The 22,324-nt window shown below is 43.6% G+C and overlaps 1 protein-coding gene across 2 annotated transcripts in view; it reads left to right on the top strand.

Moving 5' to 3' along the window:
- Positions 1-22,324, top strand: part of LOC126355988 (serine/threonine-protein kinase 32B) — a 635,590-nt gene that overhangs the window by 598,970 nt on the left and 14,296 nt on the right. For both annotated transcript variants that reach the window (XM_050006606.1, XM_050006607.1), the window contains exons 8-9: positions 4,144-4,269; positions 20,435-20,572. In XM_050006606.1, the coding sequence (XP_049862563.1) occupies positions 4,144-4,269; positions 20,435-20,572 (264 nt within the window). The remainder of the gene's footprint in view (positions 1-4,143; positions 4,270-20,434; positions 20,573-22,324) is intronic.

The following is a 22,324-nucleotide window of genomic DNA, read 5'->3' as shown; positions in this document are numbered from 1 at the left end:
TGTACATACAGTGACACATTCCAAGACAAGGGCCATGAACTGAGAGAACAACGTCTCCCAAATTCGTCCCTTCTCCATTGTAAACCTCCTTATTTCATACACAGCCTCTGTCACTCCCACATACCATCCTAAGAAGTAATCCATACTTAGCAATTTTTGCAGAGTCGTACGTTGTAAATCTCAGGCACCATCTCCACGAAATCACCCAGTCGTCCCAAGATAACTCTTCATTTGGTTTCTAAAGTGTCCTGAACTTGTTGAAGAAATAACCCAGTACAGGTTGAACTTCGAAGAGACTCCCATAGATATTGTTTAATTTCGTGTATTCATTAGAGTGGCAGAATTTCCAAGTCTGTTCAGGTCTGTTGTGACTCACAATTTTCGAAGATACTATTGCGCCTATTAGAGGGTCTGTTGACCAATAATCTTTACATTTATGTTTTTTTTGTTTGTCCCAATAGAAAAATTAGGTAAAGGAGATTCTTTCTGTAGCAGGAGGTTGCTTTAGTGCTTCAGCCCATGTTTTACGTTCGATTGAGATTTGCTCATCATAGGTGCACAACTTTTTGAAAAACAGTTCAAAGAAGTCGTTACTAACGATTAGTCACAGAGGCTACAGTCACACTGCGTTGGAAATGTAATGACCCGAGGATGATCTTCAAGCAGTTGCAACTGTGATTGTCAGTTTCACACCGATCAATGTTGTCATTATGAGATAACGAACCATTCACAATAATGGCGTCACCTTCATCGCTATTGTCGAAACCACTGGACAACACTGGCATCTTACGCCTCTTCACATATCTGAAAAAGACACTGTATCTGGCATCGTCGTCAGAAGGGAACGTCCCCATCGCACCCTCCTCAGATTTAGTTATAAGTTGGCACAGTGGATAGGCCTTGAAAAACTGAACACAGATCAATCGAGAAAACAGGAAGAACTTGTGTCAAACTATGAAAAAATAAGCAAAATATACAAATTGAGTAGTCCATGCGAAAGACAGGCAACATCAAGGATGATGTGAGCTCAGGAGCGCCGTAGTCCCGTGGTTAGCGTGAGCAGCTGCGGAACGAGACGTCCTTCGTTCAAGTTTCCCCTCGAGTGAATTTACTTTCTTTATTTTCGCAAAGTTATGATCTGTCAGTTCTTTCAATGACGTCTCTGGTCACTGTAATAAGTTTAGTATCGGTGTTTTGCGACTGCACCGCAAAACCGTGCGATTAGTTGACGAAAGGACGTGCCTCTCTAATGGGAACCGAAAACATTTGATCGCAAGGTCACAGGTCAGCCGATTCCTCCACAGGAAAACACGTCTGATTTATTCTACACGACACTGGTGACGGCATGTGCGTTACATCACAGGAATATGTTGTCGACCCACCTAACTTGTACACTTGGAGAACGGGTAAAAAGATTCTTCTACCTTGCCCGATTTAGGTTTTCTTGTGGATGTGATAATTACTCCCAGAAAGTGATGAAAACGTAAGAGTTTGTCACATAAACTGCAACAAATGAATGCAACAGTTTCACAGTCGCACAGTTTTCCCTGTGCTCTGTCAAAATATGTTTTTAACGTTTTCAAATTTTTCCGTTTAGGTGTAGCGTCCCCATACTAGGCGCAGTTACCTCGCATCGGACGGACTGACAGATAATAATTGTCTGAAAATTAAATTTGTTACTCGAGGGAAGACTTGAACCAAGGACCTCTCGTTCCGCAGTTGCTCACGCTAACCACGGGACCACGGGGCTCCTGAGCTCAGAACATCCTTGATGTTGCCTATCTTGCACATGGACTACTCAGTTTGTATATTTTTCTTATTTTTTCATAGTTCCACACAACTTCTTCCTGTTTTCTTGATTGATTTGTGTTCAGTTTATCAAGGCCAATCCACTGTGCCAACTTATAACTAAATCTGAGGGGGGTGCGATGGGTAGGTTCCCTTGTCAGAACCCTATATACAACAAAATTAAGGGATAACTTTTTCGAAACGCCGTAATTGTCTCCCGTTGCAGTGCATAAGTTCGAAACTTGGCTCAAAGGTGTCTACAGCCTTTATCCGTAACGGTGCAAAAGTGTGGCGCCCTGCGACGTCACGCCAGAGCTCGGCGACACCTTAAACAGTAAGGTGTAGACACACGCAGAAGAAAGGCCACAGCTCAGAAGATTGCGTGAGCTATAAGTTGCCTTAACGGTGTCACACTGGCACATAATTTCTCCACAATTCTAACCAACGCTCATGTGGACGTTTAAACTTATGAGAAGGTTGTCACAGCATCTTTTACCTACATTTAACCCTATTTTTTGACGTCTGTGCGATGAAGTTCAGAACCGCAACACTCAGCGTTGAAATCATGCGGTTATCGTATCTCTGGTCGAAGAAAACGTTTCAGACATAACGCCACACAGAATCGATGCGAAAAAGCCTCAGTGGGTGGTATAAAAGTCATCAGTGTAGCCACTCCTTTCATTGCGCGTTGAATCCCACAAAATTCTCTATCAAAAGCGTAAGTTCGCAGTGCGATGAGCAACGGGAAGATTTTCTCGATAACTTTTGACACTGCCAACACCCTAGGACGTTTCAGCTCTCCTGTAATGGCATTGTGGTACTGCACCCACTTTGAAAGTGATAGCGCCTCTTTGAAAGGCAGTGCCATCGCAATTTTTGATCTTGTGTACAGGTTGGAACAGTTAGGGAGCGTTCATAACCGTTCGACGAAATTTGAATGCGATCCGAAGAAGGAAAGGGAACTACTTCTTTTACAGCACTCCTGTTTTTTGCCCTCCTGTGGCGTCATCACGAGAGAGTGCATTGTAAACATGTTAGTAAATAAGACGGCAATGGGTCAATCTAAGACCCTCCCGCCTTTCGCCAGTTCGTCCACACCGTCTGTGCCATCCACGGACGTATACTGAGCACTTAACACGTGTACGTGTCAGAAACTTCGACAGCAATTTAAATTCAGCCTGGCAGCTGCACTGGCGCTTGAAGGTAGCCAACCCGCACATCGAGGGTGTTGAAGGTGCTGCCTAATCCCTAGGAGCTAGAGCAGCGGCTAGGCTTACTTGGTGCCGAAATATCGGACAGGTGCATTTCTAACGTGATCAACAACGGTGAGTGGGTGGTACCGAGATTGTTGCCGAACTAGGGCGGTGGGTGGGAATGGGCGGGAAGTTCGATCTCGTTCAATGCGGATGCAGTCCCACAACGCCGTTAGAGAAGGGTTGAAACATACTAGGGTGTCAGCAGTGTCAAATGTTACCAAGAACACTGCACCGCGAACTGTCGTTTTCAACCACAAAATGTGTGGTAATTATCACCAAGTAAAAACGTTTGTTTATTGACACCCTTTATGCCATGCTCTGATCCCTTTTAATGTCGATTCCGAGCAGTGGTCTGTATGAAACGTTTTCCTCGGCCACACGTACGAAAACTGCTTGATTTCAACGCGGTTATAGCGTCCATCGCAGAAGAGTGAAAATAAGGTGTAAAGTTTGAGTAAGAGGGGATGTGACGTTCTTCTCGTTGTGTGACACGTCCTTGGGGCCTTGGGCAGAATTTGATGCCAATGTTACATCATTCACCCACAGTGCAGGTGATATGAACTTCTTATCTGTGGCTCTCCTTTCACAGGTCTCGACATCTTGCTGTTTGACGCGTCGCCGAGCCTGATGCTGACATAGTAGGTTACCAACTTTTTGCACCATTACAGAGGAGTGCTGTAGCCACATTTGAGCTAAATTTTAACTATCAAAATACCATCTCAATGGTAAATAAACCAACGGCACATGAAGACTATCACTTTTGATACGTTGCTAACGGAGGTAAAGACTTAACTGCACGATGCCTATATGCAATGTATTGTAAACGTGATTTATCTCTTGATTCTTCCATAACAATTTCCGATCGAAACGCAGGTGAACTCGGGATCTGTCCGCAAGTTGTTAAGTGAATATATAGGAACTCGTATGACAGATTAAAAACGCCTGTTTAGTAATTGCAGAGACGGGTCTTTAAGTACCTTTAGTAGTTAGGGACTGATTTTACGACAAGCTTGATGTAACCTTTTACGGAACGTCACGTGGTGCCGGTGGTTGTTCGCTGTGCTTGCCGCTGTAATGTAACTGGCTGATCTCTTCACAGCTGCTGAGCGTGCGGCCAGGTGCCCGGATCAGCTCGATGGAGGAGCTGCGCAAGCTGCCATGCTACGCGCGCACGGACTTCTCCGCTGTGCTCCGGAAGGAAGTTAAGCCCGACTTTGTGCCTCCGGTGAGTGACGTCCGTCCACCTGTTCTCACACTAAGCTGATTAACTGGCTTCTCGGCTTATAGAAATAAATACTAAAAAAGGTCGCCAGCCTTAATAGGCATTCTTGTATCAAGCATGACGACAGAGCAGAAGGCAGTGTTAAGGCTAACGTAACCTTTCTTCACACACACACACACACACACACACACACACACACACACACACACACACAAATATTCCCATATATCTGTTCGGACTACAACACAGTAACCTAACGTTGAACATAGATGTGCTACTAACAAGTCAGATAAGCCAATGAGAGAGTAAACAGCAAGATATGCCTCTCAACAACAAGTACCTTAAATCAGCTAAGTGCAACAGTTTATAAAACCAAATACTGACGTACATGAGACCAGTGGCATTAATAAACAGGGAAAAGCTTGAAATGATTCTGAATTTAAATCAGGGGTCTACTAATGATCACAATCTGTAACTTCGTTGCTTAATACAGGGTCTCTAAGCCTGTGCATTAACCTGCTTACATTAGAAAAACACAGTGGACAGTTCTTTATTAAATTCGGTTTGAAGCAGCTGAACAGAATCAAGATCTAACTACACTGGTCCTGAAGGAGCCTTTGCATTGCTTCATTACATAACTATGCTCGTACATGACGACTGTTAATCATTCATTGTTTGAAGAATTATGCCCATTAACAAAACTACACCAGTATGTACGAGAAAAGGTAAGTATTCTTATCTTTGATTGTTAGTTAAGTGTAACACAACAAAATATAACTCTTTAAATATCAAATGTACTTTCATAAGCAGTCTTTGACCTACTCATCTGCCTCGTGATGACTGGGTGTTGTGTGCTGTCCTTAGGTTAGTTAGGTTTAAGTAGTTCTAAGTTCTAGGGGACTGATGACCATAGATGTTAAGTCCCATAGTGCTCAGAACCATTTGAACCAAAGTTTGACCTACTCAGAATTATAACTGGCTGTGCAGATGATAACACAACATTAATTTCAAGCTCAGCCACTTTCTTATAATAAATGAGGACAGTCGGAATTACATTCACAAGGATAGGAATCCTTTCCAGGTATCTGATTTGGGATAATCGCGGGTGTAAGACAGAGTTTTTAAAAATACCACGACCATTATTAAATTCAACTTTCACAAATACCTGGTCCATTTACAAAGTGTCAAATACAAAATAATTTAGTGGAAGCCTGAAAGCACAGGTGTCCCAACTTTCAGTGCCTGTTAACCTGGCAGCGATGCAGTTATGGCAGTACATTTGCCCTCGCCCTATCACTGATCTTGGAGTTGAAACAATATCTTTATGGGGTCAAAAACCATGTCATGATAATGGTATCACCAAATTCAGCAACCGAGACCCATAAATACTGCTCTTAAGCTCATCTGGCCTCAAAACTCCAGGAATATGATCCACTATGATCCGTAGCATGGTGCTAACGACAGCACTGCTCAGCACAGACTCCTTACCCGTCACAAAGGACGAGTTGCCACTTCCGCGCCAACCACACCTTTTTCACACCACTAGAGTACTTCCATAGCAGCGGGGCTTCTCCACATCATTTACATTAAACCCTACGTTCCCCAATTATGGACCAAGCCATTTATAGTACATTACATAACAATAATTTCAATAATTATTTAAAGTCACAAGCATAATTTTAACAACATCGTTCAAACCTTCGCATAACTGATACATACACACACACACACACACACACACACACACATATATATATATATATATATATATATATATATATATATATATATATATATATATATATATATATATATAGGCGAAGATTTTTCATGATGGAGACAACATCATACATAAGCAATAACACAAATTGATACCGAATTATCGATACAGATACAAACAACGCGAAAAACAGGTATTGCATGCATAGACTCAAATGGCTCTGAGCACTATGGTCATCAGTCCCCTAGAACTTAGAACTACTTAAACCTAACTAACCTAAGGACATCACACAACACCCAACCATCACGACGTAGAGAAAATCCCTGACCCACCCGGGAATCGTACCCGGGAACCCGGGCGCGGGAAGCGAGAACGCTACCGCACGACCACGAGATGCGGGCTTGCCTGCATGGACTGGTACTGGCTCTTATTTTACTACAAAAGCAAAGCACGCATTTTTCACAGCGGAATATTCTTGACTACTTCCCAGTTTCATCGAAATTTACATTCTAGTTGCGTTAAATCAATGGAGATTAACGAACTATATGTGAGAGCGGAGATAGCAGTTACATGTATTTTAATGCAAATATCTCGCCTTAAACCACATCCTGAAAGGAGCTCTTCAAAGCGTTTAACCGACTTCACAGTTCTATACCCTCCACATTAATGAATATAGTAACAAGGGATTGTTTTTAACCTGCGTATAGGATTACAAAGTTTCAGTTCTCGATATAACAACTGGATTTTTTAAGGATATTTGTTTCACATGCATGTAAACAACTTCTTGAATTAGTTTTTACGATTCCGTTTAGAATCAGTAGTTCCATTTAGCTTTCACAAACTTCCAATTTCCCCTCCACAGGATACCCGAGAAACATCTAGACGATATTCGAACAGAAATCAAATAAAACATCGTACGCCAGCACAGTCTCGCAAACGAATATATTGTATAACAATCTTAAGTATACGAGAGTTGGATTTTATCGTGTTGGCGGCAACTGCTTTCACACGAAGCTTTGTAGGCTCTTTGTGTTGGTCGACTGTGGTATATGGCTTACGTGTTTAAAGGTGTTCGTTGATTCACTCACCCTTCATTTCCATTGCGTATTTTTGCATATCTATTACGTCCTCTCGCTGGTTGATTTCAATATCTCCGTGCTACCTGGGAAGTACACTACTGGTCATTAATATTACTACGCCACGAAGATGACGTGCTAAAGACGCGAAATTTAATCGACTGGAAGAAGATGCTGTGATATGCAAATGATTAGCTTTTCAGAGCATTTACACAAGGATGGCGCCGGTGGCGACGCGTACAACATGCTGACATGAGGAAAGTTTCGAACCGATTTCTCATACACAAACAGCAGTTGACCGGCGTTGCCTGGTGAACGTTGTGATGCCTCGTGTAAGGAAAAGAAATGCGTACCATCACGTTTCCGACTTTGATAAAGGTCGGATTGTAGCCTATCACAATTGCGGTTTATCGTATCGCGACATTGCTGCTCGCGTTGGTTGAGATCAAATGACTGTTAGCAGAATATGGAATCGATGTGTTCAGGAGGGTAATACGGAACGCCGGGTTGGATTCCAACGGCCTCGTATCACTAGCATTTGAGATGACAGGCATCTTATCCGCGTGGTTGTATCGGATCCCTGAGTCAACAGATGGGGACGTTAGCAAGACAACAACCATCTGCACGAACAGTTCGACAACGTTTGCAGCAGCATGGACCATCAGCTCGGAGACCATGGTTACTGTTACCCTTAACGCTGCAACAGAGTCAGAAGCGACTGCGGTGGTGTATTCAACGACGAAACTAGGTGCACGAATGGCAAAACGCCATATTTTCGGATGAATTCAGGTTGAATGGTTGGAATGACATAGTGTTTACCATTAACGGTACACGTACCCGTAGGACCAATCTCCTACATAAAATATGGCTCTGTGATAAACGATGCCGTCGATTCGCACCAAGAAGTTACCTATGTAGAATTAAGTGGTACCGATTGATGTGCGAGCGGATTTTCCATTGTCCATATTCTAAAATTCTGTGTATTGGCATAGTCTTGGAAATGGGCCTCGTTTCTCCACAAAATATTTCATGACCATTCATTGTCCACTCCCACGCGAGCAAGAAATTCTAAATCATGTGTTTGCCTTACTGGCGGACATCATGAAACAACTCTCGAACGTGGGTAATTTTGTATGAAGAGAAATGCAGGATGCTTCGCTGAAGTAACTGCTCCGACGTCATTGACATGTCCAAAGTTCCGGTAATTCCCCATGCACTGCGTGTTTGCGCATCGCCCTCTATTCCTCCTGCAATGCTGTCACCACATCATCTACTGTTGTCTAATCGACTCTTCCGCTTCCTTTGCCAAACTGCACTTCAATAGAACCTGTATTTCTCTGTTTATTAACCATTTTCTGAAACCCTTCGCTGACATCGGAACAACGCGTTTTCTCATGCACCTAAATGTCCAGAACATTGGCGCAACTACTGGCGCACGGTCGCCATTCTTGTAAAAGAGTTATAACAACAGCTCGTGATCCTGCATTGAGACAATCTTGTCGAGCGTCTCAGACACAAACTGAGGAACGGCGTTCACTCTGACGAGTGGTTGTTTATCTTTTACAGCATTTTCAAATTCACATGGCTCTAAGCAATATGGGACTTAACATCTCAGGTCATCAGCCCCCTAGACTTAGAACTACTTAAAATTAACGAACCTAAGGACATCACACACATCCATGCCCGAGGCAGGATTCGAATCTGCGGCCGTAACAGCAGGACTGAAGCGCCTAGAACCTCTCGGCCACAGCGGCCTGCACGGTTTCAAATAGAAAGTTTAACTACAGTCACCCTGTACATTAATCGAGAAGTCCCTAGGATATATGTAGTTGAGACATCGAGCAACTACCACCGGACATACATTCTTCCGAAGCACTAACACAGGGTTATTTACGAGGGGCGTTCAGTAGATAATGCAACCCTTTTTTCCTCCGCCAATTTCTGTTGAAAAAATGAGTAATTTGTAGTAGGAAATTCCAGTTCAGCCCCTACACTTTCATGAAATTCCGCCAGGTGGAAGCGTTATATTTAGTCTTCGAAATGGCGTCTGTAGTGGATATGCCTACCAAGCAGAGAGCTGTAATTGAGTTTCTATTGGCGGAAAACCACAGCATCGCAGCTATTCACAGGTGCTTGCAGAGTATGTGCGGAAACCTAGCAGTGACCAAAAGCTCGGTGAGTCGTTGGGTGAGTCGTCTGTCATTATAGCAACAAGCTCAAGCAAACCTGTCCGATCTCTCGTATACTAGCCGACCTCACACAGCTGTGACTCCGGCATCGTTGGAATTGCAGCAGTTTCATCACCACAAAAATGCAAACGAACTTCTCCTTCTCCATGACAAGGCAAGGCGTCGCAGAAGTCTGTGTACCTTAGAGAAGTTCACAAAACTTCAGTTTATTGTTCTTCTTCATCCATCCTATAGTTTGGATTTTGCACCTTGCGACTTCCTTCTGTTGGAGCCAACGAACATTGCACGGCACAGGAAGAGGTACATGTACGAGGGTGAGGTAACTGACGCAGTAAGACTTTGGCTCTGACGTCGACCGGTAGTGTGGAAACACTTGAGCACACAGGCGCTCCCAGTAAATTATGCGGAAAAATTTGGTTTTGTAGCCAAAGAGTGAGGAACGATGTTCCGTATTGGAATCCTGAATAAAACTAACTTGATCTCAGAGAAAAAAATGTGTTGCATTATTTATGGAACGCCTCTAATATATAAGTACCGAATCTAAAAGACAGAAGTGCAGATACATTTATATCTGATATCGTAATATGTAAAGGCATCGGTGTGTTGGTAATTTTTCCTACAAACACGTCATGAAATTTACGATCTGATGTTTTCTGCACAGTCGTAACTACACCACAAAGAAGAGTACGTCTGTCATTTAGTCAACCATTGTGCATCCACGCTTCCAAACCTCACCACCTGAACTGCCTGAACTGCTCCCGAATGAAAATAAGCATTAGTGGCTTGCTCTCGCCACATGTACACCTGGAGGTACTACCCTTCCTAGAAACACACTTTTCTTAATAACTATAAATATTACTCAGCAGATGATGTATATACACTACTGGCCATTAAAATTGCTACACCACGAATATGATGTGCTAATGACGCGAAATTTTACCGACTGGAAGGAGATGCTTTGATATGCAAAAGATTAGCTTTTCAGAGCATTCACACAAGGTTGGTCCCTGTGGCGACACCTACAACGTGCTGACATGAGGAAAGTTTCCAACGATTTCTCATACGCAAATAGCAGTTGACCCCGATGTTTGGTGGAACGTTGTTGCCATGTCTCGTGTAAGGAGGAGAAATGCGTACCATCACGTTTCCGACTTTGATAAAGGTCGGATTGTGCCTATCGCAATTGCGGTTTATCGTATCGCGACATTGCTGCTCGCGTTGGTTGAGATCAAATGACTGTTAGCAGAATATGGAATCGATGTGTTCAGGAGGGTAATACGGAACGCCGGGTTGGATCCCAAAGGCCTCGTATCACTAGCATTTGAGATGACAGGCATCTTATCCGCGTGGTTATATCGGATTGTGCATCCACGGATCGATCCCTGAGTCAACAGATGGGGACGTTAGCAAGACAACAACCATCTGCACGAACAGTTCGACGACGTTTGCAGCAGCATGGACTATCAGCTCGGAGACCATGGTTGCTGTTACCCTTAACGCTGCATCAGAGACAGAAGCGACTGCGATGGTGTACTCAACTACGAAACTGGGTGCACGAATGGCAAAACGCCGTATTTTCGGATGAATTCTGGTTCTGTTTACAGCATCATGATGGTGGTATCCGTGTTTGCCGACATCGCGGTGAACGAAAATTTTAAGCATATATTTGTCACCCGGCGTGATAGTATGGAGTGCCTTTGGTTACACGTCTCGGTCACCTCTTGTTCCCATTGACGGCACTTTGAACAGTAGTCGTTAAATTTCAGATGTGTTACGACCTGTGGCTCTACCCTTCATTCGATCCCTGCGAAACCCTACATTTCAGCAGGATAATGTACGACTGCATGTTGCAGGTCCTGTACAGGCCTTTCTGGATACAGAAAATGTTCGACTGCTGTCCTGGCCAGCACATTTTCCAGATCTCTCACCAATTGAAAACGTTTAGTCAATGGTGGCCGAGGAACTGGCTCGTCACAATACACCAATCACTGCTCTTGATGAACTGTGGTATCGTGTTGAAGCTGCATGGGCAGCTGTACCTGTACACGCCATCCAAGCTCTGTTTGACTCATTGCCCAGGCGTATCAAGGCCGCGATGGCGGTGAGATGTGGTTGTTCTGGGTACTGATTTCACAGGATCTATGCACCCAAATTGCGTGAACATGTAACCACGTGTCAGTGCTAGTGTAATATATTTGTCCAAAGAATACCTGTTTATCATCTGCATTTCTTATTGGTGTAGTAATTTTAATGGCCAATAGTGTATTGAGCTTTCACTATCTTTGGAGTGAGAATCTCAAAATCTCAGCCATCATAGCCTAGGGCTCTGTGGTACTATGTGAGCGCTTTGTGTTTGAAGGAAGGCAAGGATGCACTTGCAAGGGCCTTTGCTAAGAGTCACTTGTGTGGAAGCAGCTGTACTGGGACCGTCGGCCTGTTGTGAGACGTGCGCCATCCTACGTGGGCTCGCCATATATTGCCTGGTGACACAGGAAGCCAAAAGTAGTGAACAAGTTCTTATTGTCCACGTCTTCCATTCCAGTGTTGTGGTACGGTGTCGTTAAGATGGCGCCGCACCTAAAGGTGAAAGTGGGACGGGGCGCCGTCGTGCATAAAAATTAAATAATTGGTATCATCGGGAAGTTGAAGAGACCACCAATTTTGCATCATGTCCACATTTAATATACCTGTCACAGTGTCCTCCGCAAAAAAGAGGGCTCCGTAAACTTTGTGAACGGAAACAGCACAAAACAAGTTCAGTTTCGGTGAGTCTTTCAGGTTGGACAACAACGCCATCATTTTGTGACGCCCCTTATTCTGACACTATGGCGGTGAGTTTTACCCGGTGGACGAAATGTCGATCTGTCCGAAACGATGACTCTTTCGCAAAAAGTGCCCTCTGCTTTGTCCTGGGAAATCGAAATGCTCAATTTGTAACTTCTGTTACTAACGTTGGAACGCAGTTGCTGCAGTAGCTGCACCTTGTAAGGCTATATACGCATGCTTCGTTTCAGAACGTTTCTGAAACGAACCACACCGTTGTTTGAGAAAGTTAAAATTCCTGACTTGTCCCTTTTGCGAGCTTCCGCGGGCTTCGTGTGAACGGATCTCGTGTGCTCACGATATTTTCATCACGCGTGCTTGGCCGAACAGTGCTCTTCTCTGTGCATATCGGACAAAGATCCAAGAATTTGGTATGCCACTCATGAATGTGCTTATGCAGAGGCGACTCCTCGCTGAATTTATTTTGTCTGCGTGCTCATTGTCAAATATGTAGGGTGTAGAAGGCCTGTCTACTAGGTTCGCTGGACAAGCAATTCAAAGAAATCGTATTAATGAGTTTTATTGCAAAAAAGTAAATGGCAATTCATAACTTTGACAATTATACAGAAGTGTCGCAATTAAAGAGCGACATACAAAATAAGCAGTCTCTTCAGCATATCAATTCTAAAGTCTGTGTTAATGAAGATGTTTGGTTTGTGGGGCGCTCAACTGCGCGGTCATCAGCGTCCAAATTTTTTCACGGTACAAGTTTTTCCACAGCCCAATTTATCCACTGTCATGAATGATGATGATGATGACGATGATATGATGACAACACAAACACTCAAACCTCAATCAGAGATAAATCTCCATCCCGGCCGGGAATCAAACCCGGGACCGAGTGAACCAGAGGTACTAAGTCTGTTACATACAATGTACAAGCGAAGTAACGAGCGTTATGCCTTCTTCACATAGGGGTCGCTGCTGTTGTGTTGTCGTTGGAGAGGGGTGGGTCAGCGTGCGATTGCCTGACATCTTCTCACAGCCATCTCTTCTCTATAATTCCCGACTGCCGTTCCGGCGCTTGACTTTCCACCGTAACTGTATCGACGGTAGAATGCACATTGCACATGAACAATGGATTGACTTCGAGCAAATTCCAAAAACAAAATGATTCCTCTTCTGTTCTAGTCGGCATGCTACAGCACAGCATGTCAAAACTTTGAACCCTCCTGTATCCAGTGACAAGCGTTCAAACCTGTTCTTTATTTTTGTATTACCGGGTATAACTTAAAATAAGTATTGACTTAACTTCTTCCCAATATCATATGTAACGTGGGACACTGTTCTGGTCTAAGTTTTTCAATCTCTTCAGAGCAAGATTATCCATTGTAAACTAAGATGTGCTGATAATTTATCCATGAAACATTTCGACTAGGTCGATACAACATTGCCGGCTGGAGTGGCCGAGCGGTTCTAGGCGCTAAAGTCTGGAGCCGCGCGACCGGTATGGTCGCAGGTTCGAATCCTGCCTCGGGCATGGATGTGTGTCATGTCCTTAGGTTAGTTAGGTTTAAGTAGTTCTATGTTCTAGGGGACTGATGACCACAGCAGTTAAGTCCCATAGTTCTCAGAGCCATTTGATACACCTTTTCGATGTCTACCAGGCGACTGGTAATAAAACTTCCCTCAAACCATCGCCTTGTCAGAGAATGCAATGATTAGCAGGCTCTGGTCTCTCATCAAAAGCTTGCAGTCCTCTAAATTTTCGAGCTTACCGTTCTTATACAATATCTTAATATTTTTCTCTGTATCGACAACTAATTTATTCATCCTTTCCTCTTTTGCTGAGTGCCTCGATGTCGATGCATTTACTTTCAAAATTAATTATGCAGGGTGTAATAGGTGTAAGTGCAGATATTTCTGTTGGTCCTGAGGACAGTGTACTGACGACATTACATTAGTACACTACTGGCCCTTAAAATTACTACACCAAAAAGAAATGCAGATGATAAACGAGTACTGATTGGGCAAATATATCATACTACAACTGACATGTGATTGCATTTTCACGCAGTTTGGGTGCATAGATCCTGAGGAATCACTACCCAGAACAACCACCTCTTGCCGTAATAACGGCCTTGATACGCCTGGGCATTGAGTAAAATAAAAAGGCTCTGAGCAGTATGGGACTTAACATCTATGGTCATCAGTTCCCTAGAACTTAGAACTACTTAAACCTAACTAACCTAAGGACAGCAAAGAACACCCAGCCATCACGAGGCAGAGGAAATCCCTGGCCCCGCCAGGAATCGAACCCGGGAACCCGGGCGTGGGAAGCGAGAACGCTACCGCACGACCACGAGATGCGGGCGGGGCATTGAGTCAAACAGAGCTTGGATGGCATGTAAAGGTCCAGTTGCCCATGCAGCTTCAACACGATACCACAGCTCATCAAGAGTAGTGATTGGCGTATTGTGACGAGCCAGTTGCAATGCCACCATTGACCAGATGTTTTAATTTGGTAAGAGATCTGGAGGCTAGGGCAGCAGTCGAACATTATCTGTATCCAGAAAGGGCAGTACAGTTCCTGAAACATACGGTCGTGATTTATCCTGCTGAAATGTAGGGTTTCGTAGGGATCGAATGAAGGGTAAACCCACGGGTCGTAACACATCTGAAATGTAACGTCCACTGTTGAAAGTGCCGTCAATGCGAAGAAGTTGTGACCGAGACGTGTAACCAAAGGCTCCCCATACCATCACGCCGAGTGATGCGCCACTATAGCGATGACGAATATACACTTCCAATGTGCGTTCACCGCGATGTCGCCAAACACGGATGCGACCATCATGATGCTGTAAACAGAACGAGGATTCATCCGAAAAAAAAGGTTGTTGTCTTGCAAACGTCCCCATCTGTTGACTCATGGATCGAGACGTGGCTGCACGATTCGTTACAGCCTTGCGGATAAGATGCCTGTCATCTCGACTGCTAGTGATACGAGGCAGGTGGGATCCAGCACGGCGTTCCGTGTTACCCTCCTGAACCAACCAATTCCAGAATCTGCTAACAGTCATTGAACTCGAACACGGGAGCAGCCATGTCGCGATACGATAAACCGCAATCGCGATAGGCGAAACGTGATGGTACGCATTTCTCCTCCTTACTCGAGGCATGGCAACAACGTTTCACCAGACAACGTAGTCAACTGCTGTTTGTGTATGAGAAATCGTTGGAAACTTTCCTCATGTCAGCACGTTGTAGGTGTCGCCACAGGGCCAACCTTGTGTGAATGCTCTGAAAAGCTAATCTTTTGCATATCACAGCATCTTCTTCCAGTCGGTAAAATTTCGCTTCATTAGCACATCATATTCGTGGTGTAGCAATTTTAATGGCCAGTAGTGTATATACATCATCTGCTGAGTAATATTTATAGTTATTAAGAAAAGTGTGTTTCTAGGAAGGGTAGTACCTCCAGGTGTACATGTGGCGAGAGCAAGCCACTAATGCTTATTTTCATTCGGGAGCAGTTCAGGCAGTTCAGGTGGTGAGGTTTGGAAGCGTGGATGCACAATGGTTGACTAAATGACAGACGTACTCTTCTTTGTGGTGCAATTACGACTGTGCAGAAAACATCAGATCGTAAAGTTCATGACGTGTTTGTAGGAAAAATTACCAACACACCGATGCCTTTACATATTACGATATCAGATATAAATGTATCTGCACTTCTGTCTTTTAGATTCGGTACTTATATATTAGAGGCGTTCCATAAATAATGCAACACATTTTTTTCTCTGAGATCAAGTTAGTTTTATTCAGGATTCCAATACGGAACATCGTTCCTCACTCTTTGGCTACAAAACCAAATTTTTCCGCATAATTTACTGGGAGCGCCTGTGTGCTCAAGTGTTTCCACACTACCGGTCGACGTCAGAGCCAAAGTCTTACTGCGTCAGTTACCTCACCCTCGTACATGTACCTCTTCCTGTGGCGTGCAATGTTCGTTGGCTCCAACAGAAGGAACTCGCAAGGTGCAAAATCCAAACTATAGGATGGATGAAGAAGAACAGTAAACTGAAGTTTTGTGAGCTCCTCTAAGGTACACAGACTTCTGCGACGCCTTGCCTTGTCATGGAGAAGGAGAAGTTCGTTTGCATTTTTGTGGTGATGAAACTGCTGCAATTCCAACGATGCCGGAATCACAGCTGTGTGAGGTCGGCTAGTATACGAGAGATCTGACAGGTTTGCATGAGCTTGTTGCTATAATGACAGACGACTCGCCCAACGACTCACCGAGCTTTTGGTCACTGCTAGGTCTCGCACATACTCTGCAAGCGGCTATGAATAGCTGCGATGCTGTGGTTTTCCGCCAATAGAAACTGAATTACAGCTCTCTGCTTGGTAGGCACCTCCGCTACAGACGCCATTTCGAAGACTAAATATAACGCTTCCACCTGGCGGAATTTCATGAAAGTGTAGGGGCTGAAGCAGGAATTTCCTACTACAAATTACACATTTTTTCAACAGAAATTGGCGGAGGAAAAAAGGGTTGCATTATCTACTGAACGCCCCTCGTAAATAACCCTGTGCTAGTTCTTCGGAAGAATGTATGTCCGGTGGTAGTTGCTCGATGTCTCAACTACATATATCCTAGGGACTTCTCGATTAATGTACAGGGTGACTGTAGTTAAACTTTCTATTTGAAACCGTGCAGGCCGCTGTGGCCGAGAGGTTCTAGGCGCTTCAGTCCTGCTGTTACGGTCGTAGATTCGAATCCTGCCTCGGGCATGGATGTGTGTGATGTCCTTAGGTTCGTTAATTTTAAGTAGTTCTAATTCTAGGGGACTGATGACCTGAGATGTTGAGTCCCATAGTGCTTAGAGCCATGTGAATTTGAAAATGCTGTAAAAGATAAACAACCACTCGTCAGAGTGAACGCCGTTCCTCAGTTTGTGTCTGAGACGCTCGACAAGATTGTCTCAATGCAGGATCACGAGCTGTTGTTATAACTCTTTTACAAGAATGGCGACCGTGCGCCAGTAGTTGCGCCAATGTTCTGGACATTTAGGTGCATGAGAAAACGCGTTGTTCCGATGTCAGCGTAGGGTTTCAGAAAATGGTTAATAAACAGAGAAATACAGGTTCTATTGAAGTGCAGTTTGGCAAAGGAAGCGGAAGAGTCGATTCGACAACAGTAGATGATGTGGTGACAGCATTGCAGGAGGAATAGAGGGCGATGCGCAAACACGCAGTGCATGGGGAATTACCGAAACTTTGGACATGTCAATGACGTGGGAGCAGTTACTTCCGCGAAGCATCCTGCATTTCTCTCCATACAAAATTACCCACGTTCGAGAGTTGTTTCATGATGTCCGCCAGTAAGGCAAACACATGATTTAGAATTTCTTGCTCGCGTGGGAGTGGACAATGAATGGTCATGAAATATTTTGTGGAGAAACGAGGCCCATTTCCAAGACTATGCCAATACACAGAATTTTAGAATATGGACAATGGAAAATCCGCTCGCACATCAATCGGTACCACTTAATTCTACATAGGTAACTTCTTGGTGCGAATCGACGGCATCGTTTATCACAGACCCATATTTTATGTAGGAGATTGGTCCTACGGGTACGTGTACCGTCAATGGTAAACACTATGTCATTATCAACACTTCAGCAACGTGAATGTATGAGGACGATTATTTTTATGCGGCTTGGTCCTCCTCAGCACATTGCGTAGCCTGTGAAGAAGCTGCCGCAGCGGCAATTTGGAAGTTGTAGAACTATCAGTCATCGTTTCCCTAAAGCCTGACTGTCCAGTTCACCTGATCTTAATCCGTGTGACTTCTGCCTGTTGGGTTATCGGAAAGACGCTGCATTCAATACTCTGATTACAAATTGTGCTGAAATGAAGGCAAGCATTCCGCAACACTTTTTGAATGAAACCCCTGAGACGCTCCGAGCTGTTGAGGAACATGTTGTTACTCGATATTAACTTTTGCCAAACAAGGTGGACAACACATTGAACAAGTCTTGCGCCGTTGTCATGACAGTTAAGAACCGATATCACTGTGGCATTTCTTATGGTTTGCGGGTTCAGGACAACTAAAAACAGATTTCTCCCATCCGATGTGGTACGACGTTTCCGGGATGGGTGGGCTTCTCTAGCTGATAGTGTCACAACTATTGAAAGCCAGACTTGTGCTCTCATGCACAATGCACAGTACCGCTGGTTTAATGTGCAAGTCACGTCATAGCCGTCGTATGGAGAATCACCTGCTGAAACTGTAACTTTAATCACAATCTCTTTGTATTGTACGGTTACAATGACGAATGATCAGATATGAAGCCTCGGTTTGATTATTGGGTGTTGCTTACCATGAAACTCTCTACATCAAAATTCAATGCCAGGCTGCGACTCGAATAGATACAACGGTTATTTGGAGTATAGTTTCTCACTTAAGTCAATCGCAAACTCTACATAACCAAACTGCATTTACATATCTTCTCTTCTTACACTGAAGAGAGCCATCAGGAATCTCAGTTAGCTCCTTTGCCGAATTAGAGGCAGTGAAAGCTAAAGATACGGAAGGGAGAGTCGTTTGAGGACTGTATTTTAATATGTCAACATATTTCTTGTCGAATTACTTTTGTTGCTAAAATGTAGTGTTGTACGGTGTTGTCGTTGCCTGGGAGATTGAAGAGTGGACGAAACACTGTAGCTGGAATCGTTTCTGTATTGTGCTTGTTGTGTCTTGTGTATAACGATACTAATTGAGACTGGAGATAGACTGCGCTGTTTTCATTGTTGACTGCAGGGAGAGAAGGGGTGATACACATTGCAGTTACAAATCGTTTACATTCGTTACATAAGGAAAATGGAAAGGCAAGTATTAAGAAATTTAATCCTTTGTTCAGGTAATAGTGTCTATTGGCTCAGTGCGATGACTAAAAGCAAATATATGTATGTAAACATTGTGGATGTTAATACAAAATGATATTGCCTTGAGTGTAACGATTACTAATTGTGGCTGGAGATGGACTGCGCTGTTTTCATTGTTCACGACAAGGCGAGAAATGGTGAGATACATAGTAGCTGCAGATCCTCTACACTCGTTACATAAGGAAAATGGAAAGTGAGATATTAAGAAATTAATTTTATTTTAATAAATTATTAAGAAATTTAATTTAATTTTGTCTCAACTCATAAATATTTGCAGCTATCCCCAAAACAGTCATACATGGACAAAATAAAAATCGACATACATTTCACAGATTCACTTTGTTCTAAGTCGTAAATAATCGCAGCAATCGATAACAGAGTCGTACATGGGCGAAATAAAGATGAACACTCTTTTTAAGCCCTGTAACTATTCATCATTTGGTTAGTGTTTTAGAAATACTTGTAGCCCATTTTACTCTGATTCAGGACAGAATAATTCATGTCTCTGGGTTATGTGAGTGGTGCTCATGCGCTGTCCTTTCCTTAGTTAATGTAAAAAATTATCTTCGTTGTTGATACTGCTCATTTTAATACAAACAGATTTTAGAAGCACGCACACGCGCTTATACAAGGTATATCATGTACAGTGCTCATTTAGCTTGTTTAGGTTCCCGTTGGCAAGCGGGTTACACATTCCAGAGGCAGGCAACTCACGTAGAGCTACTTAAAGTTCAGCAGGACAAGGTTAACGAGTTAAATTCTGTTTGCATATTCAGCTGCAAGCTGAAAACAAAGTTCGCCATGTCAGAAACAGTCGAGGAATTTAGTTAGGGAAATCCGCTTTTTGATGCAGACCTGAACTGCACGTACCTGGACGTAAGAGGCAAAGCAACGAATACTATTTGTGTCAGTTGCCATATTTTTGTTATTGTGGTCTTCAGCCCAAGGCTAGTCCGATGCTACTCACCATACCGCTCCATCTGCGCCAGCCTCCTCATTTCCGAATAACTACTGCGCCATACATACTTCTGAAACAGCTTACAATTACGTAACTTGCAATACACTAGGATTTAGTTAGAGAAGCGGCGCGCGTGGGAAGATACAAGACGGAATCAGGTAGAGTCAAAATCCATTTCTCATTCGTTTTCGTCTTTTCTGGTTTCTCTAAGCAATTCTCACAAATATCAGCAAGTTCCGTGCCTGACTTCCCTCCTCATACTTTCTAATGGAAATGATACTGTATCTGCCATAACGACATTATCAGTTACAATATTAATCACTAATCTTCATTTGCTTTAGCATAAAGTTCTGTTTAGTAGTCCTCAACTACAAAATTCTCGGTGATGAGTTAAAGGTGTTTTGTCTGTACATTTGCGTAAATATATCAATACTGACAAGGTCATTGGTCTTTAAAGAACATAATCGAGACACATAAATGACATTATAATGAAACAATTATTTTATTGCAGAAGGACCATCTCAACTGCGATCCTACTTTTGAGCTGGAAGAGATGATAATTGAAACCCGACCACTTCACAAGAAGAAAAAACGCCTTGCCAAGCAGCGCTCTTTGCGAGAGATGCAGGGGTCAATGAGTGTTGATATGGTGAGTTTTGGAATGCACGTCTGTTTAATTCAAATATCGTTTTTTCATTCAGACTAAAATCTAATCTGTAAACAATTTTCCTACCTAGTAGTTTTGTGTATACCTTGCGGTTTGTGGCGGAGGGTAGCTCTGGTACCAACTATCAGTTTCACCTTTCCTGATCCACTGGCTGAAGATGCGTGGAAGGAGCGCCTACCGATAAGTTTCCGGAGGAGTTCTCACTCGTCTGAGTGTTTCACCGCGGCCAGATTCGCTTTACATCATGGTGTGCAGGTGCTTTTGACTTCTTCACGGATGTTCTCACTTTTTTTGTCGTTAGTCTTCTCACTGGTCTGATGCGGCTCACCAGGATTTTCTCTTCTGTGCCAACATTTTCATCTCAGTGCAGCACTTACAACCTACGTCCTCAATTGCAGGGTGGCAATTATCGAACTATATGAAAAAAACGCAAATTACTTACAAACTGCGTCGTACACACACTTTACTCAACATGTAAACGTCACTACAGATATTCTGATTTAGGTTATGACACGTTCGATATGCCTAGCGTCATTACCTATGACGTGGTGCAGACAAATAGCGAAATTCTGCATGATGCGCTGAAGTGTCGGAACATCGATGCTGTCGATGACCTCCTGAATAGCTGTTTTCCGCTCAGTAATGGTCTTGGCGTTATTGCTGCACGTCTTGCTTTGATATAGCCCTACAAAACGAAGTCGTATGTTTTCAGACACGGAGAAAATGGCGGCCAATCGAGGCCCATGCCTCTGGCCTCTGAGCACCCCAGAGGCAGTCTTCGATCCCCAAGTGCTCCTCCAGGACATTAAACACTCTCCTGCTTCGACGATGTCAAGCTCTGCATGAATCACATCTTGTGGAAATAAAAGTTGCTTTGGATAATGGGGATGAAATCCTCTTCCAAAACCTTCACGTACCGCTAGGTAGGCACTGTGCTACCAAGAAATTTCGTACCGATTATTCTGTGACTGGACATTGCATACCATACAGTCGCCCGTTGAGGGTGAAGAGACTTCTCGATTGCGAAATGCGGATTCTCAGTCTTCCAAATGCTCCACTTTTGCTTATTGACGAACCCACCCATATGAAAGTGGGCTTCGTCGATAAACCAAATCATAATCACATGAAAGTTCCGTTCGTCAGTTCTGTAGACAACAGTGTTGGCGATATACAACCACTTTTCCATGGCCATGGGGCTTAATGGCTTATGGCTTTGAGTTTTTTGTGGGAAGCTACCGCGGTCTATGGGTAGATCTTTGATTGATAATCAAAACGTACTCGATCCCGAGTTTGCAATCCGCCACCGCTTAAATTTTGAATAATAATCAGCATTGGCGTCCGTAGACGTCCGGTATAAGAAGTCATCCTCATTCTGCCAGTGGTCTTGTCAAAAGAGGGAAAGAGGAGCGGATAAAGGTTGAGGGCACTCTCTTGTCCTTGAGGTGAGAAACTGCCTCTAAAGGTGGCAGAATCAGGAACGATCAACGGCATGAGGATGCAGAGGCGATGGAAACCACTGAATTAAAGACACATAATGTGTATCCACAGGACATGTGGCCTGTAACTAAAAAAGTGTCATGATGATACCTCCATTGGCAAAAGATTCCGGAATAGTCACCCATTCAGATCTCTGAGAGGGGACTGCCAAGAGGGAAGTGACCATTAGAAGAAATATATCCACAGGACATGTGGCCTGTAACTGAAAAAGTGTCATGATGATACCTCCATTGGCAA

This window comes from Schistocerca gregaria, chromosome 3, assembly GCF_023897955.1.
Source record: "Schistocerca gregaria isolate iqSchGreg1 chromosome 3, iqSchGreg1.2, whole genome shotgun sequence".
In the NCBI taxonomy this organism is placed as follows: Eukaryota; Metazoa; Arthropoda; class Insecta; order Orthoptera; family Acrididae; genus Schistocerca; species Schistocerca gregaria.
This window is presented reverse-complemented; position numbering and strand designations above follow the sequence as displayed.